This window comes from Notolabrus celidotus, chromosome 22, assembly GCF_009762535.1.
Source record: "Notolabrus celidotus isolate fNotCel1 chromosome 22, fNotCel1.pri, whole genome shotgun sequence".
Classification (NCBI taxonomy): Eukaryota; Metazoa; Chordata; class Actinopteri; order Labriformes; family Labridae; genus Notolabrus; species Notolabrus celidotus.
In genome coordinates this window covers 17,679,402-17,704,686 of record NC_048293.1, presented here as the reverse complement: position 1 = coordinate 17,704,686, position 25,285 = coordinate 17,679,402, and the positions used below count along the sequence as shown (strand labels likewise).

The window sequence follows — 25,285 nt, the reverse complement described above, 5'->3', positions numbered from 1 at the left end:
TTTGATCAGAGTTGCCAGTTAGATCCAAGCAAATCCTACAGAATGGTCTTCCCTGTCACAGCCAAGGCGTTTGTTTACATTCTGCATGCGTCAGTGAGTGCGCGCGTAATAATAGACGGTAGGAAAATGGGCATTTTTCTCCGGCTGCATGTTTGTGCTTGATGTCTGACTCGGCTGCGCGTGTTTAATATCATGCAAACACACATGACAGTGGAGCTGTGGTGTTTTTAAAGGCCCGTGATGTGTGTGCACCCAGGCTGTTTGTGTAATGAGCCAGCCAGCTCCAGCCAGCTCCACCTGACAGCTATTGGAAGTCGGTTAAAAATTGCTCCGAATGATTGGGGTTGGCAGAGAAATGCACAGAGCAGAGATGGGAATGTGGAGAGCTGTGGAGCGGGGAGGAGGAGGTGTGGAGACGGAGCGGGAGGAGAGCCGTCTGGAGGAGAGGAGGGGAGATGAGAGGAGGGGAGATGAGAGGAGGCGAGAGGAGAGGAGAGGAGAGGAGAGGAGAGGAGAGGAGAGGAGGCGAGAGGAGAGGGGTGCAGTTATGTAAAACAGCAAACCTCACGCTGACCTAACAGCCGGCCATGCAGAAAAATAGTGATGTAACCTACACAGACCCGCTGGCATACATCTCCTGCTCTCTGGAGCACACACACACACATACACACACACGTCCTGAGTGTGGCATGTTGACCCTTCAACTCAGTGTTTGTATTTGAAGTTTGCCTTCCTCTACGATATGTTTGTTTAACATCTGTAATCTGCATGGATTTATTTGTGTCATGGCAATCTTACACCTGGTGTGCAGTCCTCCCTTATTACACACTGAGGCATATTTCATGTTATTGAACTTCCCCACATGTTCCTGGTTGATTGATAGATTGATTGATTGATTTAATGTTCAGTCTAAAAAGTTTTAGAAGAATCATGCCCCTCATCAGCCCTTAGAAATGACTTTGGATGCTATTTTTCACCCATCCGACAGCCTGAAGCTAAATCCTTCTCTGTCTAACACGGGACTTCCACCAGATCTGTGTCTGGTCCGTCTCCGACCCGCTGCGGTCCGGCTCCTTTCTCTCTCATCCGTCAACAACCACTGTTTGGGTTTTAGGAACACAGCAGGGAGCAGGACTGCCAGACAGCTGAAGTCACGGCAAACACTGAATCAAGAATTCTCCTCCTCCTCTCCTCATCCATGTTGTCTTTATCGTACTCTGAAAACCTCTAACTTGATGACTCCAGGCCTGCCTCCGCTCAAAATGACATTTTGTTTTCATAGTTAAGCTAAAAACAATCTAACGATAACAAGGGGGGGTTATTCTGAAAACTAACCGGATGTTTCCATTTTGTTTTGGTGCCTGACTTCCTGTCCCGCTCCATCTGTTCTGTGCATATTGACACGTCGTGCTCCGGCATCCGGAAAACATAGCGTATCTGATCTGTTGCGGTCCGACCTGCCAGATCAGAGACACAGCCGGAACGCAATGGAGGGGATCCAGTGGATCTGAACACATTGACTAGAATAGAAACCTATCAGATCCGGTTCTGTGATGGATCGTAGAGAGACCGGACACAGATCTGGTGGAATTTGACTGTAACTCTTGGTTTGCAGCTTTATCCAGACAGATGACTTTATCAGTTCTGTCTTTCTGTAAATTTTTCGTAGCTTCTCGTTTTGTTTATTTATCTGTTCAGTCCAAGGAAATGCTGCCGCCTGAAACCCTTGATGTTGAGCATGAAGTAGAATACATTCCAGCATCTTAAGACGGGCTTGAGGGAATTCAGCACTAATGTCTCCTGGTGCTCAAGAATTGACTGATCCGATTTTGGTGGTTAAAAATAAGAAAGAAGATGTTGTTTTGTGCCCCGCCTCTCAATAAGACATGGAGGAAATGTTATTATTTTTATATTTATTCATTGGTTTAAAAGGAAGGACTCAGTTTGATCAGTTTTCCCTCTGGCACTATCAATCTGATTACATGAGAAGGATCTCCTGACGGTCACATGCTCTGCAGAGAAGCACAGATAGAGGGTGATTTGTTGTATTCCTTTATAAATGATTGTAGTGTAGGCTTCCTTATGCTCATGTATGTCATTAAGGCTAATCTGTTCAAATATTCTCATTATGCACACGTTTGTCCCTCATTCCAGCTTCACTTTAAGGGACATCTTTGTTTTTTTGGCTCATCAACTGATCCGAATGATGAAACCTTATCAAAATGTTTGTGTCTCTGTCTTTCAGGACTACATCGATGCTCACCCTGAGACCATCGTCTTGGACCCTCTACCAGCCATCCGAACTCTGCTGGATCGCTGCAAGTCCTACCAGCTCATCCACAGGATAGAGAGCTGTATGCAAGGTAGGATGTGTATGTATGAGGTCACTCACTCATCTAAAGGAGAGGATATTTCATGTTGAGTCATTTTCAAACTTCCAATTTGTGAATTTCCCCCACAAACAGGGAAGTGAGTTCATGTGATGGTTGCACAGAGAGGTCACTTTTTGGGAATTTATTTTGACACAAATGTCCAAAAGCGAAAAAAATGAAAACAAGCAGTCATTATTTTTGTGTGTGTGTGTGTGTGTTGTGTTAGACCTTCATGAAGGTGGAATTTAAACCTGTTTTTTTTAGAAATCTGTGTGGAGTCAATACAAGGCGTGTTGGGGGTTTGGATTAAGCCGTCTGTTCCTTTCCTGTTTCTCAGTATTACATAAAAGCAGAAGTTGTCTAAAATGATGAAGGAACTGTGGCACCATGAACGCTCCTTTCTGCAAATTCTCTGTCTTTCCTCTTCACCTCCAGCGGGGACACGCAGATGACACATGACAGCGCAGTCTCTGCTCACTTGAATGATTTTACACAATACTTCCGAGCAGATGTTTAATTCTCGCCGGCTGAGCCTTACACCGATATCATAGCTCTTCTTCTTTTTTTCTTCTTCTAAGCAACAAAAGCAGCTCTCCATCCCCCCTCTGTTTAAACAACAAACTCAGACCTTTGTTTTTCCTCCTCTTAAAGATCAGGTTCTCGCTTTTCGAGTCCGTCCAGGAACACCTTCCTCTGCGTCTGTAAACTAATCACAGGACAATGTCTCAATGACTGGAGTCAGAAGAATTCAGTGACGGCAGGAGCACACTCTCTACCCACACACACTGTAAACACACCTGACTCATCCACATTTCCACATCCCCCTTACCCCCCTACATGGCAGGGAACTTAAACCTTTTAGGTATTACTCCAGCGTGACTCTGCGTAGGGCTGCGATCTGGTGTCAGAGCAGCGGATCAGAGGCGTTTCAGCATGTCGCCTGCGTCGTTAGTTTCCTGAAATAGAACATCAAGAAGACGTCTTTTTATCCAAACAGACATGATGGCTGTTACGTAACATCGTATAAGCTGCATCACTTTCTGTCTCTGTGTGTATTCAGTTTGAAGGGAAGGACGGCTCACAGGCTGCATTTATAGGAAGCTTTTTTTTCCATCCCCACTCCATTAATGCAAGTGGCTCTCTCTGTACACACTTAAGCCTGCATACCAAACCTCCCTGACAATCGTGGCTGCTTTACACACAAGAATGGAGTGTAAGACATAATAATCCTACACCACTCTGCTGTGGTTGTAGAAAAACAGCATGTGACAAAGGAAAAGTACTCCTCGGCACTGAGAGAACCGGGTTAAGGTTACACTGAAACTAGAGGGTAGTGTGAGAGTGCAGAGTCCATCTTGCTTTCTTAGGCAAAGGCACTTCCTCCTCCTTATCAGCAGAGACCAAGGAGTCCTGGAGCAGCTGCCAAGGCAACCCAGCGCTTCCTACTAAAAGGCCATAGAGAGGCTGCCATGCTCCTCAGTGAGAGGAGAAGTCTCTGGGAGGAAGCACTTGAGATGGGCTTGTGCTGTCTCTGGAAAAGCGAACCTTATTTTATCACTCAAGTGGTGTCTTGATGTTAAATGGCTCTAGTCTTCGAAAACCCAGCTGCTCCACACTCATTTGATTAAATAGATTGAAACAGAAGTACAAGAATTAGCTGTCTTAATGTTATGTGTAATTAAAAGTAACCCCACAGGCCCCACACAAGCACTAATAGACCTGATTTAGATTTGTCTTCATTGGAATTTTGTCACGGCACTGTTGACAGACTTGTGTTTCCTTTGTAAGCCAGAGCAAAGTAAGTGTTTATGTTACTCGGCTGAATCTCCTTGTTCCTGTGTATGCTTCCCTTTTGATATGTTGGACTGTTTTTATAGACAGAAACCGTCGTCAAGTCAACTCTCCTATAAAAGCAAAGGCCTCTCTTAATGTTTCAGGCTTATTCCTCTCCAGCTCAGGGTGAAGGAATGCTCCTGAATACAGCGAGATCAGACTGAAACATTCCTGCTTTTATGCTCTTATTAATCAGACTGTCCCTCTGTTTCGGCTTTATTAACACCCATGGAAGATCCAACAAACCACAGTCATTTTTATGCAAGTGATCAATTTTTAATCATAGTCTCTCACGAAGCTTGAGACTCTAAACACTCATTCTGGTCCAAGGAGCTGAGTGGGCAGACACGATTAAACAAAGAGTCTCCTGCCTGTCGGGTGTGAAACACTCTGTCACAGCCATTAAAGGATAAACATCTCATTAAAGGAGCACAGGTCTCACCTTTTTTAAGACAACAATCAAACCTTCAAGTTCAGTTGTGAAAGTTCAGCAGAGAGCGGGGAAGGAGAGGATGCTGGGGTTTCTAGGAAACAGGCCTGAAATAGCAACAGGCCTGAGTTCAGCCCTTCACCTAAACAGCAGCACACTTTATGAAGCTTAATGTAACCTGGCACTCTGGTGCTCTGCGTATCTAATGCCTCAACCACAGAGGAGATATGACCTGGATCTTTGGCTTTAATACAAGCCTGTTGGGGGATTTCTTCTCGACTTAAAGTTTGTTGTGTTCTGCACGCATGAGTGTGATGTAACGGAGCAGACAGGTGCAGAAACACAGCGGATCAACAGATAACACGAGAACAGGAGGAAACAATGTACCAGGATAATGAATTTAAAAGCATCCCATGGCGGTGTCCCGTAAACGTCGTCCTGGGCTCCGCTGGGTCTGCTGCGAGCTCACAGTGTTTAGACAGAGCCAGAGATTGATCCCCCCCCTCCCCTCACCCGCCCCTCCAACGCCATTATCCCTAAAACGTCCACCAGAGCCAAGCATGCACGCTATCACAAACTTGGCCACTCGCTCTCATCCTCCATTCCCCGCTCTCTTTAGTATAAATCCTGAACCCTGAACTTGAAATGTTTGCAGCTCGTCAAGGTTTATCTCTGTTGATGTTGTTTTTTTTTTGTTTGACAGAATTGAACGCCATCAGTCTTTGGGAACATGGTGATGTAAGAGGGATATTTTCCTCTCCAGACTGTTTTCCTGAAAGACATTATGTTGCTATTCTTGTCCTGGTAAAATAACAGCCGTGTGACGAGCGTGGCTCTAGCCAGTGCAGAGATGACTGATGGGTAACCCTCCAGGCTTCCCGCTCCCTAAAGTGACTGGTTACAGAGCCAACACTGGATCCCATCCAGCTGTGCAGAGAAAGGTTACAGAGCGCAGAACAAGTATCTGCCTGTGAGAGAGGATAGGACCATTCTGTGTTCGTCTGTCACGTAACAGCAAAACAGAAAAAATATGTTATGCTAAATCTGCTTTGGCATGCATTAAAGGTTCAGAATTCTCCTTTTTGAAATGAAAATAAAACGCTTCTTTTAGGGAATTAATTTAGTACCTCATGGTTAAAGCACATGTTCCTCTGCAGTGGTTGACTTCTTTATCTGGAGGGTACATCAGCACATCAGCGAGGTTATTCAGGGTTGTTTTGTTTTGGTTGTACTTCCGTTGCTCTGGTGGTTAGTGTCAACTTTGATTATTCTGCATTTACACAGAAAAATGAATAGATACCAGGCGACATGATGAAAACAAAGCCAAAGCGGAAGTGTTAAAAAAACTGTAGTTCCTGGAGTGCCCACGTAAGGCTGGACTCCTCGTTAGGCCCTGTGTTTAAAGCTCATTTACAGCTAAATGAAACATGTTACAGCCTGGTACAAGAAATGACTTAGAGCATGAAGCTCATTTCTTTATTCAAATATAACGTAGAGGATGAGACAACTTTATAATGCATCCACTGAGATAATGGGTTGTAAGTTAAGCTGGGGAATTTTGGAAATATTCCAAATTGGAAACTTTCTGTGGGAATTATGGGAATTTATGGGAATTAACTGAATTGAGAGTAATTTAATGGAAAGGTATCATATCCAAGCATAAATATTAGTTTTGTTATAAGCAGACATCCATCCAAAACAATACAATTAAAACAGATTTATTTCTAAGTAGAACTTGTGTTAAAGTTGAAAGCGTTAACAAGTGTTTAATATTTTATTGAACAATCAATTCTTTCATTGAAGAACAAAACATGAATGTTGAGTTAAATATTACTCATCCCCCCCGACCCAACCCATTCAAAAATTAACAAAAATGCAATCCCAACAAAGTCTCATTTAAAATGTTAAATGAAAAGAGCGCCTCTCCCTCCAAAAAAGTCCCATTAAACATGCAAATAAAAAGCATCTTCTTGAATGAAATCTGGTTGTTTTAATTAGGATTATGCTAAAATATATTTTCCCCAACTATATTTATGTTCCCTAATAAGAGCCAACCTTCAGTTCAGTAAATTCCCATTTATTCCCATGGAAAGTTTCCAACTTTGAAAATTCCCGGAATTTTGCAACCCTAGTTGTAAGAGTTATACATACCTTTGCATACTTAGGTGCTTTTCATGTATGTGTGTGTCTGCACTTTGTCACGTCTGTACATGTGCGGGGCCCCATGTACATGCAGAGTACAGCACTCAGCACTGGACTACATTTTTTTCAAATGAGATTCCCCTGATCTCAGCAATAGCTTGCGTAGAAAGAGAGAGAGAGAGAGAGAGAGAGAGAGAGGGAGAGAGAGGGAGAGAGAGCTGCTGCAGCTTAGACCGGCAGCACACAAAGGCCGGCGTGTTTCTATTGTGTTTTTGTCATTTGCAATTTGCCAGCTCTTGGTTTGGCCCCCTCGCTGATTTCCTGTGGTGATATCTCCATCCAGCTGCCTTATCACCCCCGCGTACCTACTGTGGAGGGGAAATTACATGAGGCAGAACATTAATATAGATGCAGCCTCAGCCCTGATACGGAGGAGCGTGATGGAGCTGCAGGATGTTTGTTATTTTCTGTCTTATCGGAACTGACCGACCTGCTGCCACAGGAAGTGATGCAAAATGTTAACAAACACGGCATGGTGTAGAAATACAGTGGACGTGGGTGAGAGAGAGAGGCTGGATGTTTGCCCTGGCCTTAATTATGTTTCATAAAAGTGAGGGTTTATTGTGTAATTGCACCTGCTGCGTGTGCTGCTGACCGACTTTAGTCTCTCAGTCAGGTGATGGATCTGATGACTTTGTGAAGTCCTCAGTGGGTTCAACTTGTCTTTAGTTCCTCTCAAGATTGTGGGCCTTCCTGTATTTCAGCATTTTCCTGTGTGTTCATGTGTTTGCGTGCGTGTGTGTGTGTGTGTGTGTGTGTGTGTGTGTGTGTGTGTGTGTGTGTGTGTGTGTGTGTGTGTGTGTGTGTGTGTGTGTGTGTGTGTGTGTGTGTGTCTGTGTGTGTGTGTCTGTGTGTGTCTGTGTGTGTCTGTGTGTGTCTGTGTGTGTCTGTGTCTGTGTCTGTTCTGGAGGAGCAGACGAGCCTGGCAGCTTTTAGCTTGATTTATTTGGACAGGAGTCATTTGTCTCCCCGAGCCTCAGAAGGCCTCTGCTGTGTTTGTCGTCTAAACCTGCCACAAGGATAAAAACATAAACACACAGCTCAGCCAAATCCAGTTAAAAATCAGGTGTTTCTGCATTTATGACAAACTCTTCTGCTCCACATGTCACACCAGTCTTTAGTGTCTTTGCTCAAACTACAACAGGCTGTGCTGCCCTTCATTTTTAAGTAGGGTACGGATGACAACAGAAAGAATAGCTGCGAGTGCTGCTATTTCCAGAAAAACATCTTCAGCTATCGCGGGGGGTTGAGACAGTGTGCAGAAACCAAATCTTATCAGAGCTCATCACTAGGGAGCAAAAAGTGTAAAGTAAAGTATTTCTAAATGTTCCAGGATGTACTTTAGATACTGAAGGTGATAACTGTACCAGTGTAACCGAAAGGCTGTGACCTTTGAGTCGCATGTTAAATGATGAATGTAATCAAAGGTGTGAGCTCTATGCAAATTGATCAGATCAATGATGGAAAATTATTTTATGTTGTTGCTGCCACTATGAAAATCAGCAGACTGCTCTTTTACTGCACAGCAGATCTAGAGGATTGCTGAGTAAAAGAAAGGGCAGATGGCAGAGGTTGTTAGAAGGAAACAGAAACAAATGTTGGTGCTGAACCGACCTTAAATTGAAGGAGATTATTCAAGGACTATTTTTAGACCATCTGGGCTGCTTGGAGTGAGCGAGCTCTTTTTCCCAATTTTTCACTCTTGTCATTTTTGGTGGACACTGTTCACCACCCTGATAATGGTTCAGTTTTGTTGGATCCCAAAGGTGATTCCGTGACGCTCAAGTCTGCCGAAGCTGAGAACTGATCCATGAAATAATAATAATAATAATAATAATAATAATACATTTTATTTATAAAAGCGCTTTAAAAGATTCTCCAAGCGCTTTACAGGAAAATAAAATTATACAATAGAAAAGCAAAGGAAAACAGTGCAAAAAAAAAACAACAAAAAGCAAAGAAGAGCAAGGCAGCAAAATAAAACAAAACAAGAAAAAAATCAATCAATTATAGTTTAAAAGCCTTTGTAAAAAGGTGTGTTTTGAGTCCATATTTGAATTTGGTGAGTGAGGGAGAGAATCTGAGGTGTTGGGGGAGACAGTTCCAGAGGGTGGGGGCAGCGACAGAGAAGGCCCTGTCCCCCCAGGGCCTTCTCTGAAAAGTTAAACAGTGATACAGAAACAGAAGTTGAAAATGTAACCTCCAAGTTTGGAAAAAGGTTTGAACACACCTCACGTTCGATTTTATTTTATGTACCAGATGATTTTTTAAAAGAGTTCCTTCTTTTCAATTTTAACTCAATTCCACATTTCTTCCTTTACCTCTCTTTGAATCAGATGAGAGGATTTGCTCTCCTCCATTCATGGTCCTGAACACAGATTGCAGCCCAGATGTGCTGGAGCAGATCAAGAGGCAAGGACTCACATTCCCATTCAGTGAGTATTTTTCTTTATCTCAGTCCTCCTCAAGATAAAGAGGACTTATATCTTTAATTCAGTTACATTATTTAGACCATATACTCTGATTGTCAACACGAGTTGTTCTTTAAAACGTTACTCATTCATATTCTTGTGTTCACTGTCAAAGTGTCATATAGAGCCTCGGGCTCAATGACTGTTTATCAAAGCTCGGTGACCTTGCTAAGTTCTCCTCGCCTTTATTTCTTCCTCAGTTTGCAAAACACGGGTGGCTCATGGAACCAACTCCCACGAGGTGAGAGGTCACACACACACACACCCTCCACAGTTTGCTTTGTGCGAGCGTTAACACTTAACCCAGGATTGTCATTTAACTCAACTGCAAACAACTCAATCTGATAAGGTGCTGCTGTACTCTGTGTGCCTTTTGTGTGTCAGCTGAAATCAATACTCCTGTCAGGCTCGCCAAATATTCCTCATTCCTCCACACTCAATCTATCTGTATTAACTGTACCGAGCTGATGTCTAAGTGTGCTCGTCTTGTGGATAGCTTTTAAAGCTTTTAGAAGTCTCACTCAGGCCCTTGTCTGCGTAAATCTGTCCACAGATGGCTATTATCTTCAGCGAAGAGGACCTGAAGGATGTGAAGCCTCCCTGTGTGATCCAGAGCTTCATCAACCACAACGCGGTGCTCTACAAGGTGTTTGTGGTGGGAGACTCGTACACTGTGGTGGAGAGACCCTCACTGAAGAACTTCCCTGCAGGACCAGCAGGTGAGGAGACGGACACACGGACACTAGCCAGAACGAACAAGTCGCACTGCTTCTTGAAATTCCTCAGCAAACACGCTCATAAAACCTCTTTTATAGTCGCTGTGATTGGACCTTTTAAGGGATGAGCGGGCCGCATTAGAGCTCTTGCAACATGCTTCTGGAAAGTACAGAGGAGCAAAGACATGCCTCTCCATAAACATGTCAGAAACACTACCCATGATGCAACTTTGAATGCAGGGTTGTCCCCTTACACAAATGACTCCAGTATTTGCATGAGGTATAGCGGAGGCCCTCGTGCAAACCGGTTTCCACCCATTAGTGTGGCTGTCTGCTTTGTGTAACAGTGCATAGGGAACGTTTGCTCCCAGCCTGGTATGCTGAGTGCTGCAGCTAAAGGCACGGCCCCCTGTCAAACACAAAAAGGCAACATACCACAGTGATACATCTGCACAGCATTCAGAGGAGTTTACACTGCAGTCTGAGGGTATACAATGAGTTACGTAGAGGGGGGCGAGGACGGATGAAAGAGTGAGGAATTAAGATAAAGAGAGGTAGGGCCACTGATAAAAGACAGCTTAAGAGAACATGTGTCCCCATCCAGTCTTTGTTCCCATGTTCATGCCGGGTTAAAACTGTTCCTCCAGTCTGGGAACGAACCAGGACGTCGGCCCAACACTTCATTACAACGACCCTCCAGAGGTCCCAGGGGAATATTTTATACTGGATAGTGACTGGATTTGTTTTCCCCCTCCTCTTCTGACCCCTCACTTCCAAATATCAATCATTACAGTGACAAGTAACAAAATTCATCACCCTTTTTTTCTCATCATGTCACCACTTCAAAAGAAATCGTCTCCCCAGGTCAAACATATCAGGAGCTGTTTTGTCTGATTTTGTGTGAACTAAACATGACACGTGTTTGACTGACTGGGTTTGACATTAAAGACTTCTCACCAGGTTGGTTTCATTTAAGGTGTCTGTTATTTTACAACAGGTGCTGAAAGCAGCAAATAAAGGCAGAAGTAAACCTCTGGTCCTGTTACAGTGCTGTGAAACCAGCTGAGCTTTGCTGCCACCTAGTGCCTCAAATGAGAAGTGTTTAAAGTTGACCACACAGGGGAAACTAAAGGCCAATCTCAATGTGCGCCCTGAGCCCTGAGCACTTCTTGACTCAATCAACGTCAGCTGGAAAGTGATTGAGGACAGGAGGCTGTAAGGACTCAAAACCGTAGAACTGGAACGGGACAGCACTTTGAGACATCTCACGTAACCTGCATGACGTCAACAGCTCACCTTAGTGATATTAGGAAGTCTTATTGCACAATTTTCACTTTCCTCAAATTCAAGGCGCTTAAGGGATAACTGACTGCCATGTGATCCAGGCTCTCACCGTACAGACTGCTTAACCACAACATTTAAAATATATAAATAGGCTATATAACTAAAAATATAGAAATGATACTGTCTACAAATATCTGTGAATATAAATAGATTAAGGCTGTTTTCTATATTTATACTTAAACACTTTTTTACCTGTAAATTTCATTGCAACTTTCATGCTTCTTTTTTACAGTCACACTTTTTTTTATTTCATGTTACGGCATTCATTTCCCGTGTTTCCCGTCCTAATGCTATGAACTCTGGGTAATTCCCTTATGCTAAATCAGCAAAAATGCCCACTTACGGAAAGGCGGCATAAAGAGCTCAGAAAGTCAGTGAGAGATCCCTCACACACTTGATGATTTGTCAGTGGGACAGCCCTAAGCCCTCACAGACGTAGCGGGAACACGCCTCACAGTCAGTGAGTGCTTGAGGGTGGACATTGAGATTTGGTCTAAGTGTTCTTAAAGCTTTCAAACGCCTACTTAACCCTTTTTTCTCTGTTTCCTTCACAGACAGGAAAGCAATTTTCTTCAACAGCCACAATGTTTCCAAACCGGAGTCATCCTCAGACCTGACCACGGTACGTCCTAAGAGTCCTTGACTTCTATACCATGAGACATTCTGATTCTTTCTTTACTGATATACTTAAATGTTCTGTTTCAGCGAGAGAACTTGGAGGGAGTGTCTCAGCCGCCCAGTGATGATGTCATCAGAGAGTTGTCCAGGTCGCTGAGGCAGGCACTGGGCGTGTCCTTGTTTGGCATCGATGTCATCATCAACAACCAAACAGGCCAACACGCCGTCATTGATGTCAATGCATTCCCCGGTAGGTACAACACCTGGAGTTGGGATTTATTAGCAACTTTTGATTTGATTTGATTTAGAACTTGAAGCTTCTCTTCTACTTCACTCTGTAATTCTAGTCATTGTGCAAAAATGACTGTAATGTAGTTCAACTACCCATTTTTATATTCCAGTAGACCAAGAAAGGTGATAATGTGAAGTTTTTAGAATCAGATTAATCCAGTTTTAGATACAGTCTAATACAAAAACTTCATCACTAACTGCCTGATTGATGTCCTGCTGCGTTCTCAGGTTACGAGGGTGTCCCTGAGTTCTTCAACGACCTCCTGAACCACATCAGCAGCGTCCTCCAGAGCCACAACCCAGACTTCGCCCTCACCAGCGAACAGCCCAAAGCTCTGCCTGTAAGCACCACGGTACCTAACGCCGCCCCACCGGCCCCTGCCTGCTGCGGCATGCTGGGAAAAGAGGCGAGCAGCAGCCCCTGGATTGTAGAGGGCGACGGAGGACTGAAGGGCCCGCGTCAGAGACTGGGCTGCAACTCGGCCATGTCCCCCAACTTCCAGCAGCACTGTGTGTCCACGATAGCCACCAAGGCTTCCTCTCAGTGACTGAACCCCCCCTCTCCTTACTCCGTTTGACCCCTGAACAAAAAAAACGGATGACAATGGTGACAATAATAATGAATAATAATCATAATAATTATGATGTTAATGATGATAATATATCTAATCAAAAAGAAACCTTTTCCTATATAGTTATTGAAAATGGTGGTGATTGGGTGTACGCTTTTTTCTCTCTGCCTTTTTTGTATTTTTCGTTTAGTCTAATGAGACTTAACAGTACTGTAATGTGAACTTTGGGAACTTTGCCTAATAGCTGATTTTATTTTTCTCTCTTGTGTGAGTTCTCTGTGATGAAAGGGTCCAGGTGAGGTAGCCAATCAGGACTTGGAGAGCGATGTGCCACTAGATGTGCAATGTATGATCCAAACAAACACATAAACACACGCGGGTACATTAGGACTGGCCCGTGACATGTGTTTGTTTTTAGTTAACACAGCTGACTCCTTTACGTGTCCGACCAACGTCTCTCCTCTTCACTTTGTGCAAACACGACTCCACGGATCCCAGGCTGCTATGTGACTGTGGCCAACCGTCTGAACACGAACAACAGATTAGTTTTAGGTTTGGTTAGTTTGAACAAACAGGTGTCAGGTTTACTCCTCAGTGCCATCAGATTCATTTCAAGTGTAGAAAGAACGCCTGAAAGGAAAAAAACAAACATCACCATCGAATGTTCAACAACACAAAAATCTCCATGACCATGTGACCAAGTTTATTTTTTACTGATTGTTGTTGCACCAATGTTACTCTGTCCTTGAGTGCTTTACTGTTCGACTGATGTTTGGTGTTAAACAAGCCGCATCGTTGTTTGAGTCGCTCCACAAGAAGACGAGGATCGCATTCCTTTTTTGTGTTTGTGGATGTTTCTTTTCTTTTTCCAGAGAATTCCAGGATTTTTTTTTTCAGGATTCCAGAGGGATTTTGTTTCCATCACATTATGGATTTGTAATCTCCAGTAATAGACTCTCACATGTCTTCAGTGCTTCTATCTGTGATGTGAGCAAACTACTCTCCTGAGGCCAATATAACCTATCAAAAAAAAAACAGACTGAGGCTGCTGTGAAGCTTGTCATGTTCCATTTTTATTTCAATCAGATGATATACATACCCACAAAGAGTCAGATCTGTGTCTGGATTACCCACCTGTTGGGTATCAGTGGTTTTGAAATCCTAAAATAGTAACGGTGATAATTGGTTTGAATAATTAAAGAAACCTTCAGTCCAGGTTTCACTTTCTCAACCTGTCTTCTGTTCCAGCTGCTGTATCTTTGTCACATGTTGAAATCATTAGGAGGGGAAACGGGGAGACGGGACAGTCCAGCTCTTGTTCCCAGTGTTCACTGTGAGATTTTTTTACTCCGATTTTGTTAATACATTTGTCCTGATATCTACTAAGAGCAACTTTATTTTATTGAGATTTTATGGGGGAAAATGTTTTATATGATGAAATGAAAAAGCACGGGATGTTTTGGAACAAGCGGAGGATATTTACTGGGTGTAGCAAAGCGCTGGGTCTGGTTGTACGGTTGGGGACAGAATGAGCTTGTGGTTGATGCTGTTGTCTCCCTCTAGCATTAGGAAGGAATGAGTGCCAACCTGCAGTGAATACAGATTATTTCATTCCTCTGAGCCTGCTGCTGCTGCTTCTTCTTCTTCTTGTCTTGAATAGACATTCTTGCAGTTTTATTTCCTACATCATAATCCAAGGGGACCAACTGTCCTCTTCCTCACTCTGAGATCATAAACACTAGTGTCAGTGCAACCATCTCACCAGCACCTCTCTGGAACAAAAGACATCCTGAAACACATTTTTGAGTGTTGTGACACCTCAATGAATTTAGAATCTTAAAATGTTGCAGCAGGCTCAGGGGAACCTTTCAGATCCTTTCCCCACATCTAGAAATAGGGACAAAGTTGAGTGTGTGTCCCTGTAAAGGCTGATACGTGTACACTGCTATATTGTGCGTCCTATGTTGTGCTCCTTATCGTGCTTCTAAATGGGAAATAAATGGTTAATCCTACCCTTGGTCATTTCTGCAGCCCAGACTGTCATCATGCTCCCAGCTTCTACCTGAATGTTTACGTCTTGGGTGTCTTGTACAGTACATGTATATATGCTGAGGCTTACATCCGTACAGTATGTTGTTTTGTATCAGTTCTGTAATTGAGAGGAATCCACAATTTTGTGACCTTTTTTTAATCAAATGGCCAAAACAACAGGGCGAAATAAACGTGAAACCGTATGTGGCTCTCTTTGATTCAGTTTGGTTCTTTCAACTTTGTGTGTGAATGTCTTGTTGAGTGTTTTAGAATGTACTTTATTAATCCCTGAAGGGAAACTCAGGTGTCTGGCAGATAAAATGATAAAAAAAAATCACATAAAACAAGTAATTCACTTGTCTGTCAGCTCATCTCCCATTGGCTAGAGAGTTATGAAGCCTAATGGCTGCAAGGATGAATGATTTTCTGTATCTCTAAGAGAGATGAGCCGTCCACTGCCACTGTTTCTCTGGTCTACAAAGAAGTTGTGAAGTGGATGATCTGTGTAATTTAAAATGACCTCTACAGGGTTCCCACTCTTTTCCAGAGATCATTTTCCAGGACATTTCCAGGACATTTTCATTGATGATCAAGCTGGTATGACAGTCTAAATTTAGTTCCTAAATAGTCTAATATGTTCCTCTCAGTGGAAGTCTACATTGAAAGACATGTAGTCTATGGCTATCAATGAAATCATCTGTTACATACTTAAAAATTAAAGCAAATTGATAATAGAATAATGCAACCACAGATATACAGCACTTTATTAGTGCAACCAAGTAACAATGATGGGCAACATCTCAGCTTTCTCTTTTCTCAAAAAATATAAAATGAGCTAAGAAAAAAACAAAAGAGCCTGCAAAGGAATCAGGAAGCTGCCTTACTGAAATATTTAAATAATAATAATGATCAGAGGATCAGTGCTTTAATGACCTAAATAGAACTGAATGACAAAAATGGCCACAAATGTTTCTCAACTCAACTCAAACTCAAAATATACCTGCTTAATCCTGATATTCATCCTGCTAAGTGGTCGATATAAAACAAAGCAAATGTCACGTTTTTTTATTAGAGTTAACGTAAACTCTGAAAAAATCTCACCGGTGTAAAGATGCACTCTGTATTTGAAGATCTCTCAGAGATTTTAAAAAAAAGTGAACTGTCTTCCTGCATGGCGATGTCTATTATGATCAGCGATGTCTACAACATGGAGTTTCTGTGCAGCTGTGTCGCTCTTTTTGTTCTGTTTTCACTATCGGGAGTTTGCACTCCTACTAGCTAGAGCAGGGGTTCTCAAGCTTTTTGGAGCCAGGGACCCCTTACAGGTGAGAAAATTGTCCATGGCCCCCTCATAATTGTAACACAGATTAAACACATTAATGATGTGTCATGATCAAAAGCTGCGGCTCTGAGAGCCCATAACCCTAACCCTAATCCTACCCTAACCCTAACCCTAATCCTAATCCTAACCCTAACCCTAATCCGAACCCGGGACACCCTGTGCGCATCTCTCCACCACAGCCCCCAGTGAGTCCAACCTGGTTCCTCTTTTCACTAGTTTGTCCTGTCGCCTCGCATCCTTGTTTTATACTGCTTCCACAGCAGACTGCAGCATAGAATAACACACTTGCCACCACAGACTGATAAAACACCAGTCCAACTTGTTGTCCAGGTGTTTACACCTAGATATTTGTAGGTTGGCACCACCTCGATGTCCACCCCTCGAATGTTAACTAGCTGATGGAGGTTTTCTTCGTATACTGTAACAACTTAGCACTGTTGAACAAGACTTTACATCAGAATGACTCTTCTCTCTGCTAAAGTCATCCATTTGATGTCTCAGTACACTTGGGGCGTCTGTGGCTCAGGTGGTTGGCTATTCGATACCAGCTTCCGCAGTCACATGCCAAAGTGTCCTTGAGTAAGACACTGAAACCCAAATTGTTGTTGTTTAGCGGTTTGTGAATGTGAACGAATGAGATCAGCTAATACTGATAGTCCCTTACTGTAGCAGCCTCTACCATCAGTGAGTGAATAGGTATGAATGGGTGAATGCAACGAGTGGTGTGTAAAGGCACTTTGACTAGAAAAGTCACCATAATATAATATTCTGATGTCTAGTGCAGGGGTTCCCAAAGTGTGGGTCAGGACCCCCTGGGGGGTCACGAGAAGTCTGCCAGAATGATTTTTTTTAAGTTATCTAAAATTAGTACATTTTACCCATTATAGTAAAAAATATGGACAAAAATTGTAGCTAAACTTTAAATAAAACCTTGAAAATAGACAATGTAATGAGTTTTCTGCCTTTCTTTGTTGCCAGATGACTCCTAAGTTTAGGGTTAGTGAACAGTTAATTATAAAAAAGCATCAGTAGCAGTAGGTCAATTCCTAACGGCACAGGAAACACACACATGCTCATATGGGTAGGCTTATTTTCTCCAGACCAGCTAAATGAAGCCACATTAAATCACTTTGAGGGACAGTGGGTGTCACGAGTCTTTGGCATCTATATTTTGATGGTCGCGGGCTGAAAAGTTTGAGAACCCCTGGTCTAGTGCACTTAATGGCCTTATTGATCCTTCATGACCAAAACAATATCGGAGCCCTTGATACTTCATTCTTTCAACAGAAGACAAGAAACTAATATCAGAATTTCTCCACCCAGCCTCCAGATGTTTATTGTCTCAGCTCTGCACATTTCATATTATCGGAGACACACTTAAAAAGACACACACGTCAGGAAACAAACATCATCCAACAAGGCCAGTTCAGACTCTATACAAAACTTTTAACATAAAAATATATATTTTCATAATCTTAGTCTTCTGTACATGTAAAAAAAACACAGATGTATTTACAGGAACACCAGACAACAGACGATTCTAATGCTACTTTCTGCTCACTGCTGAGAGTTTGTTTTGTCAGTGGGGTTGCAGGTGATGTGCCGTCGGGTTCGCCAACAGTCCCAGGATGGTGGAGAGACAGTGCAGCTTCTCTTTCACGTGCTCCGGCAACTTCTCGTTCTCCTTATACCTGTGATGAAAACAGATGATCATTCAATCCAGACAAAAACGTAACACTTGTACGAAATCACAAGCCCATGTGGCTCTGACGCCTTCAGTACCTGGTGATCCTCCCCTCTGGAGACGTGTAGGTGATGCAGGAAACTCCCGCCTGAACCACCAGCTGAGAACCGTCATTGAACTGCACCCACACCTCTCCACTCGTCAGCTATACACACAAAACAAACGGATCATTTAATCACAAAGAAAGCTCTTCCAATGATAATAGAGAATGAACTTTATATTTTTTTCCACTCACCTGGGATGCCCATCCAACGTTAGGCACAAAGATAGACTTCACCACTTTTCCTGTGCTTTGCAACAACTCCTGCCGTACTGGGGAGCTTTTCTTATTCAGGCTGGCTGTGGTGAAATCAGAGCCGTTGTAGGAGATCATCTGGAAATAGAATGTTATAAAATTCAAGACAAATCTCAACAATCCAGAAATACATGATTAATTGTTGCGGGGCTACGAGGCACTCACTGAAGGAGTGATTTGTGGAGGTTGAGGAGGCGATGCTGCTTCAGGAGGCATGGGCTGTGTTGGTAGGGATACCGAGTCTGACTGGACAGGCCTCCTATCAAGTAAAAAATAAGATGAATCACTCTGCAGTGACAACAACACAATTAAATAATAAATAAATAAGTTCTTATTCCTCTCACCTGCCGATGGTGATGGGGAAGAAAGGGACTTTCTTTGTGCTGCGCTGCTCCTCTGCAGAGATGGCAGCCTCCAGAGACAAACACATACTGTGACCCTCGTCAGAGAGCTCCACGTACAGCCGGCTCTCTGGGCTCAGGCCGCTCAGCCCCACCTCGCCTTTCACTGTGCAAGACTTCCCGCTCTTCTCCACTACCCGCACCAGCTCTGAGGTCTTGTGGGTCTTTGCTCCTGCACAAGAGTCTTCATTAAGCTTTGCATCATATGAATGTTTTTCACAAGTCATGTGTTTCTCATAACTGACTCACCATCATAGAAGCAAACCTCCAGGTCTGCATTGGGACAGTTCTCCATCAGCATCACTTTGGCATACTTCGTGTACAGTGTCACTTTTGGAGTCTTGGATTTCACCAGCTGCACAAACTTGGAAGCATACTGGTACTTCTTCCAGTATTTTTCTGTGTCAAAAATAAAATAATCAGCACATTATTTGTAATCATGCATGACTTATGATATGATAGTAAGTGTGTTGGATTGATCAGGATACCTGGAAGGTCTTCATAACTACAAATAAGAATATCCTCTGGAGGAGCAGGAGGACAGTCGAGGACAGGAAACCCTTTCCCCCCGTTAGGCTGGTATATCGTCACCTTCAGAGGATGATAATGAGCTTTACACTACACGACAGATTGGTACAATGCTACCAGACATATGTAGAATAATCTTTATCTAAGAGAATCATCAACCTTTCAGCACGCTTTGGTGTCTCCAGGCAAAACAGCCTGTATGGAGAGCAAAAGCAGGCAGACATCCCAGCTCCTATCTGTGATAAACTGAGGACGATGTAGTCATTCTATATAATTAACCAAGAAATTATTTATTTGGTTATTTCAGCTTCTATTTTACTATCTCGGTGGAAAATGTAAACAAATGTACTTCAGGCAAGCTTTTTAACAATTTTTGACCAACCCAGGGGCAATTATTACATATAATTGTGTTATATTTCAGGCCTTCTTGGTGTTGTTAGTTCCTTTGTCAGTCATATAAATGCCTCAGTGTTAATTTGAGTCTATTTCAGAAGCAGATCCAAATTTTTCATGACAGGTGCAAGAGTGCAACACATCAAACTTACCATTGAACCATCACATGAAATCCGAAGAACTTCCTTGACCCGTTCTTGACCACCTTGGTTTTTTAATAACTCCATACACACTTCACCAGTGTCCTGAACGCTCACCTGTAACAAACACAAGCAAAATCAATCAAGCTCAAGCTAAATTATCCTAAAACACAAGATGATAAAAAAGAAAATTTGAAAAATCTCACCACAGCATTTTTGGTCTTCTGTCTGATGGGCTTCAGTCTGGCCGCACACAGAGGCGGGATGATGTCTCTCAGTGTTTTCTTCACTTTATCCACACTTGGCTTGACTGATGGGAGCTTAAACTCTCTGCTATGAGGAGGTTGGAACTCTGCTCCGGGTACGTTTTCTCTGTACGAGTCAGAGTTTGAGGGGAGGTTGTGATGCATGTGGTGCTGGTTTTGCTGAGGGTTCACACCTCGGCCCGTGGGCTCATCTGACCAGGAGTTGTGAATGCCTAAGGGTCCTCTGCTGCTGTGGAAGCTGCCACCGCTGCTGTGAGTGCTGCTGTCTGCGGGCCTGTGCCCAGAGCCTGAGACAGAAACAACAATGTTTGCAAAGATTTGCTGAAGAAGATTAGTTTAAAATTGTCTTTAGACAATAAAAGATTAATCTAATCATTTCCATGCCTCATTATTCATATCAAGCTTCATAAAGGTGTCTGAAGCGTAATCTAGCCATTAAATCTGATACAACTTTAATTTTACCGTCATTATTGAGCCAATTAGTGACTCCCTCCAGGTCTTGAAATTGAAGGCTTGGTGGATGTGCAGTCCGTGTGGATAAGTACCCAGAACTGAAACACATAGTGCAATCTGTTAGTCTTGTCATTCTGTTAAAATAATCAAGACCTCTCAAAGGAGAGACTCCTCACCTCGCTGACTGTTTGACAGGAGGAGACGGGAGCCTTCCTCGCTCTGAAAACGGTTGCTGAGTGGACGTTGTGGGGAACATTGGCCGTCCTACATCCGTCAGCGTCTCCTCGGAGTGGCATCTCCCCAGCTCAGCATGACTTGATCCACGAGAGCTGGAGCGATCGGAGGAGTGTGCTCTCCTCAGGTAGCGAGAATGAGGCTGTCCTGTTTCCCCACTGTGACCTCCTCTGCTCCTGCCCTCTCTGTGAAACCTGTCCTCAGGGTGATGCTGCTGCCACTGGTCTCCATCCTCATAACAGTCCCTGATTGGTTGGCGTGGAAGACTTGAAATTGGTGCCATGCGATTAGGCAGGGCAGAGCCAATCATGTGCCTGGTTCTCCTCTGGAGCCGGCTGTTGCTGCTAGCTGAGGTTGAAGAGGTGCAGGCTGTGGAGATGGTGGCAATGCCACTGTCTATGGACCCTTCATCCCCGTGACCCAGCTCCTTGTTCCTGACCAGCAGGCTGTGTGTCATGAATGGATGGTCAAGCACTGCTGAGAGGCTGGGTCGATGGGCGGGGTCCCTCTGCAGCAGCTGATGGATCAGATCCTGAGCCTCCAGAGAGACATGACTGGGCATGTCATACTCCCCGAGAACCACTTTAGACAGCGTGTGCTTCACCGTGTCTGTGTCAAACGGAGGGCGACCCATTAGGAAGGCATAGAACATGCACCCCAGCGACCACACGTCCGATTCCAGGCCGTGAGCACTGCGAGTGGCCACCTCCGGAGAGATGTAGTTGGGTGTGCCGCACATGGTGAAGTGCTTTTCATTTGGGAGTTTGAGCTGCGTGGCCAGGCCAAAGTCTGCGATCTTAATGTTCATGTTGCTCGTCAGTAAAAGGTTTGACAAGGTCAGGTCCCGATGCAAGATGCCATGGGTGTGTAGATAAAGCATTCCTTTCACTATTTGATGCATGAAATGTCTTGCTGTGATTGAAAAGAAAGATATTTTAGAAGACAGGTAGCTCTCAACTGTATTACAACTTAGTTCATCTTCTGATTTATGCCTGACCTTCATCCTCAGAGAAAGGCATCGTCTTCTCTTTAAGATACCGACTCATCTCTCCATTGTGGCACATCTCCAACACCAAGTATACATAGTTGCTGTCCTCAAAGTAGTTGTACAGCTTCAATTAAGAGAGGATAAATAACAGTTATTTACATGTCAAAGTGTAAAGACTTACAAAAGGATCAGTGCACAGTTTCAGAACACATGTGAGTGGATTGGAGTCTAGACTTAGTTATTGCTGTGGTCCTGGGAATCATACCAGTCTCTAAACAAACACATAGAGATGATTAACAAAGAAAGCAATTATAGGAGGCGGGGCTAGTCCTCTACATTACATTACCAAGGCAACAATAACACAGAGCTGAAGCGCTCAGTCTCAAACACAGATGGAAAAGACAGAGTCCTGCAGATTGGTTTTTAAGTACACTGCTGTTTTGTAGTTTGGATAGTTTGAAGTTTGTTTAACTGTAAAAAGGGTCCGAACAGATTTTATTTAGTCTAATAATTAAGAAGCACACTAACATGTTATTTTGAGTAAATGTTACCTCAAGTATTGAAGGATGTTTAAGTCGGCACTGAATCTCCACCTCATTCGTCACACGTTGGACCATGCCAGCTTTGTGCATCGCCTTTTTGTCAATCTGCAAATGAAAACGAGAGAGATAATTATACCCCCCGCCACTCACACAATCAACACGTAATGTGGCACAGCGCTGCTGCATTGTGGTTTGGTCGCATGGCCAACAGTCAATCTGTCACCCTTTTAAAGACTGAACTCTTCAGACCTCATTTGTGGGGAGTCGAGGGACCACAAGAAGCCCTCCGGGAGGCCACTAAGGTTTAATAATCCACAGTGTATGTTTTAACGGTTGATCCCAGACAACAGCTTGGCAGTTTAAGTGTCTACATTGCAGGTAAAGCGTCCTATAATTACAGCAGATCATTACCTCTGACATAAACATGGTGTGAGGTCGAGGCATGATGGCTGTCTAACATGAGTCTGGTTCTGCTCAAGGTTTCTGCCTGTTAAAAGGAAGTTTTACTAAATAGTTACTAGCTAAATATTGCGATGTGCAATGCTCATGATGGATTAAGGTGAGATCAGACTGAGTCTTACCCTGTCTTGAAGTTGGGTCTCTGTTCATAATTTGACATAGAGTGGACTGGACCTCCTATGTTTGTAAAAGTGTCTTGAGACAACGTTTGTTGTGATTTGGCGCTATACAAATAAAGATAGATTGAGGGAGTCTTACCGTTTTAATAGCAACATCCAGACCAGTCTTCACTGATTTTGCTCGGTAAACACATGCAAAGGAGCCTTTGCCAAGGAGTGTGAGAACCTTGAAGTCCTACAAAGAGAGAAATAATAAAAAATCAGTTTAACACAAAAACACAGACATGTGCAGAGAAATATCACTATTTTAGATGTTGCAATAGTAATAGTTAAAGGCATGATACCTCGATCCTGAGCTCCTGATCATTAAATAAACTCTGTTCTTCATCTCTGCTGGTTTGAGTGGCAGCAGACAGGTTTTGATAAAAGTAGTGAATAAGCTGATCCAACACTGTCCCTCTGAGCTGCGACATGTTGGATGTACAGTAACAAGACAACCCAGCATCTAACGACTTCACATGGGGAGAGAAATCTTCCCACAACAAACGTTAACTGTCAAACAAGCCACGAACACCTGACGCCTTCATATGGCCAACCACAACCTCTAATTATCCCGGCTCTCTTCCCGCTAACGAAGACCACTTGAAGCCGTCTCCAGGCTGCATGCTGGAGGAGCAACATCAACACAGAGGAGGGGAACAACTACTACACTGTTTGTCCCCAGAGAGCCGAGGGGGTGAGGTTACAATCATGCACAGACAACATACTGCAGATAACACCAACAGAAGTGACTTACCAGGAATAATGCAAGTCAATTAAAACAAATCAAACACTTTAAACATGAGCGACGAGCAGCATGTAGCAAGAAGTACGATAACGCCTTGGTGGTGATGTTTAGTTTAAATGGGGTTAACTTTGTACAATGGCAAACACGGAATTATACAATAGTTTATGAATCGCTTTAATGTTTCTAATTAATTGACAATTGCATTTTTTTTTAACATAATTGAACACATCTCTCACAAGCTAGCGTAATAGTTAACTCCCACTTTAACTTTGACATGAGCGAGTTAGCAGTTAGCTAGCTCGTTAGCCAAACAACAGCACTCACCTCGATCTTCTCGCCGATAGAAACACTCATAATGCCCGCTGTTCCTCTCACAGATGCCGGCGGGTTGGTTTTAATTTTCCCCGATCGGTTAAGTGCATCGATAGTCCGAACTGGAGTCGTCAGACGGCAAACAGGAGTTGTTCCAGCGTCGCCCTCCAAAACTTTGCAATTTCTTCCATTTTGAAAATATGCGCCCGTTAGTCCCGTGCCTACGTTACATGCTACGTCACATGACAACAGATTGGATTTCCACGCCCCCTTTCAAGAGTCGCACGCAGGCGCAGCACAGGCGGTGTTTACATTTGTTACAATGCAACAATGTTACAATGTTACAATGTTATAATGTTACAATGTTTCAATGTCATTTAGAAGACGCTTTTATCCAAAGCGACGTACATACGAGAACAAGAACAACACAAGCAAAGATCTAACAAAGTAACAAAGTGCTTCAAGTCAATTAGGGTGCAGGTAATGCCAAGCAGTGTAAAGGCAATGCACAAAAGTAAGTAAGGAATTAATTTATTAATTTATGTATTTATTTATTTTAATAATAATAAGATAAGGAACATCTGTATTTATGTGTATATATATATATAAATATTGTTTTATTATTATTCATTATTTATTTTATTTTTATGTGTGAATGTAAGATGTGTCTAGTCCTCTATGTCCTTTCTTAATGCACCTGGGATTTTTGTGTGTGTGTTCAGTATTGTATTTATGCACATATATGTGATGATATGTGTATCAATATTCACAAATGTATGTCTAAAGTTGTTGAAAATCAATAAAAACAATGTTGGGAAAAAAAAAAAGATAAGGAACATCTACAATGAAGCAACCAAAACATTTAAGACCTTCCATTATCCTCATCAACAATTAACCTCACCACAATAATGACCAAAGTACCAAGTGCTGGGTCACTCAAGAGGTGAACACAGATTCCCAGAGTAGAACAGGACAGTGCGAGTCAACTGTAGCTGGAAGACATGGTCTGCCACTGGGGACAACAGTGGAGAACAGTCTAGCTAAGTGCATAGTGCTTCCTAAAGAGCTGGGTCTTTAGCTGTCTTTTGAAAGTAGAGAGGGACTCTGCAGATCGAATGGAGTTGGACAATTCATTCCACCATTTAGGGGCAACAGAAGAGAAGAGTCAAGCTAGTGATTTTGAGGCCTTATGTGCTGGAAGCACAAGGCGCTTTTCAGAGGCTGAGCGTAGCAGCCGAGAAGGGCAGTAGACCTGGATGAGGGGTTCCAGGTAATCTGGAGCAGTTTTGGTTACTGCTTTGTAAGTCATGATTAAAGTTTTGTAAAGGACATTTGGTCCTTTAATATTTCTCAGCTTGGACAGTAAATCTTGTATCTGGTAGGGTTATGCTTGTTTTGATTC

The 25,285-nt window shown here is 43.1% G+C and overlaps 2 protein-coding genes across 2 annotated transcripts in view; one reads left to right on the top strand and one right to left on the bottom strand.

The window, feature by feature from the left end:
* Window positions 1-15,098, top strand: part of itpk1b (inositol-tetrakisphosphate 1-kinase b) — a 37,236-nt gene extending 22,138 nt beyond the window's left edge. The window contains exons 5-11 of the mRNA XM_034675403.1: window positions 2,246-2,363; window positions 9,174-9,272; window positions 9,509-9,549; window positions 9,862-10,027; window positions 11,923-11,990; window positions 12,074-12,236; window positions 12,506-15,098. Coding sequence (XP_034531294.1) covers window positions 2,246-2,363; window positions 9,174-9,272; window positions 9,509-9,549; window positions 9,862-10,027; window positions 11,923-11,990; window positions 12,074-12,236; window positions 12,506-12,825 — 975 coding nt within the window. The 3' untranslated portion in view covers window positions 12,826-15,098. The remainder of the gene's footprint in view (window positions 1-2,245; window positions 2,364-9,173; window positions 9,273-9,508; window positions 9,550-9,861; window positions 10,028-11,922; window positions 11,991-12,073; window positions 12,237-12,505) is intronic.
* A 2,428-nt stretch (window positions 15,099-17,526) lies between these two features.
* On the bottom strand, window positions 17,527-24,118 carry plk4 (polo-like kinase 4 (Drosophila)). Its single transcript, XM_034674512.1, has 15 exons — window positions 23,896-24,118; window positions 22,924-23,019; window positions 22,216-22,311; window positions 21,674-21,788; window positions 20,619-21,588; window positions 20,452-20,540; window positions 19,930-20,276; window positions 19,736-19,840; window positions 19,151-19,253; window positions 18,912-19,061; window positions 18,606-18,834; window positions 18,427-18,520; window positions 18,202-18,339; window positions 18,005-18,111; window positions 17,527-17,913 (listed from the first exon to the last, which is right to left on the bottom strand). The coding sequence occupies exons 1-15, from the start codon at window positions 23,923-23,925 to the stop codon at window positions 17,802-17,804; spliced, it is 2,781 nt and encodes a 926-aa protein (XP_034530403.1). The 5' UTR covers window positions 23,926-24,118; the 3' UTR covers window positions 17,527-17,801.
* Between the last annotated feature and the right edge of the window lie 1,167 nt (window positions 24,119-25,285).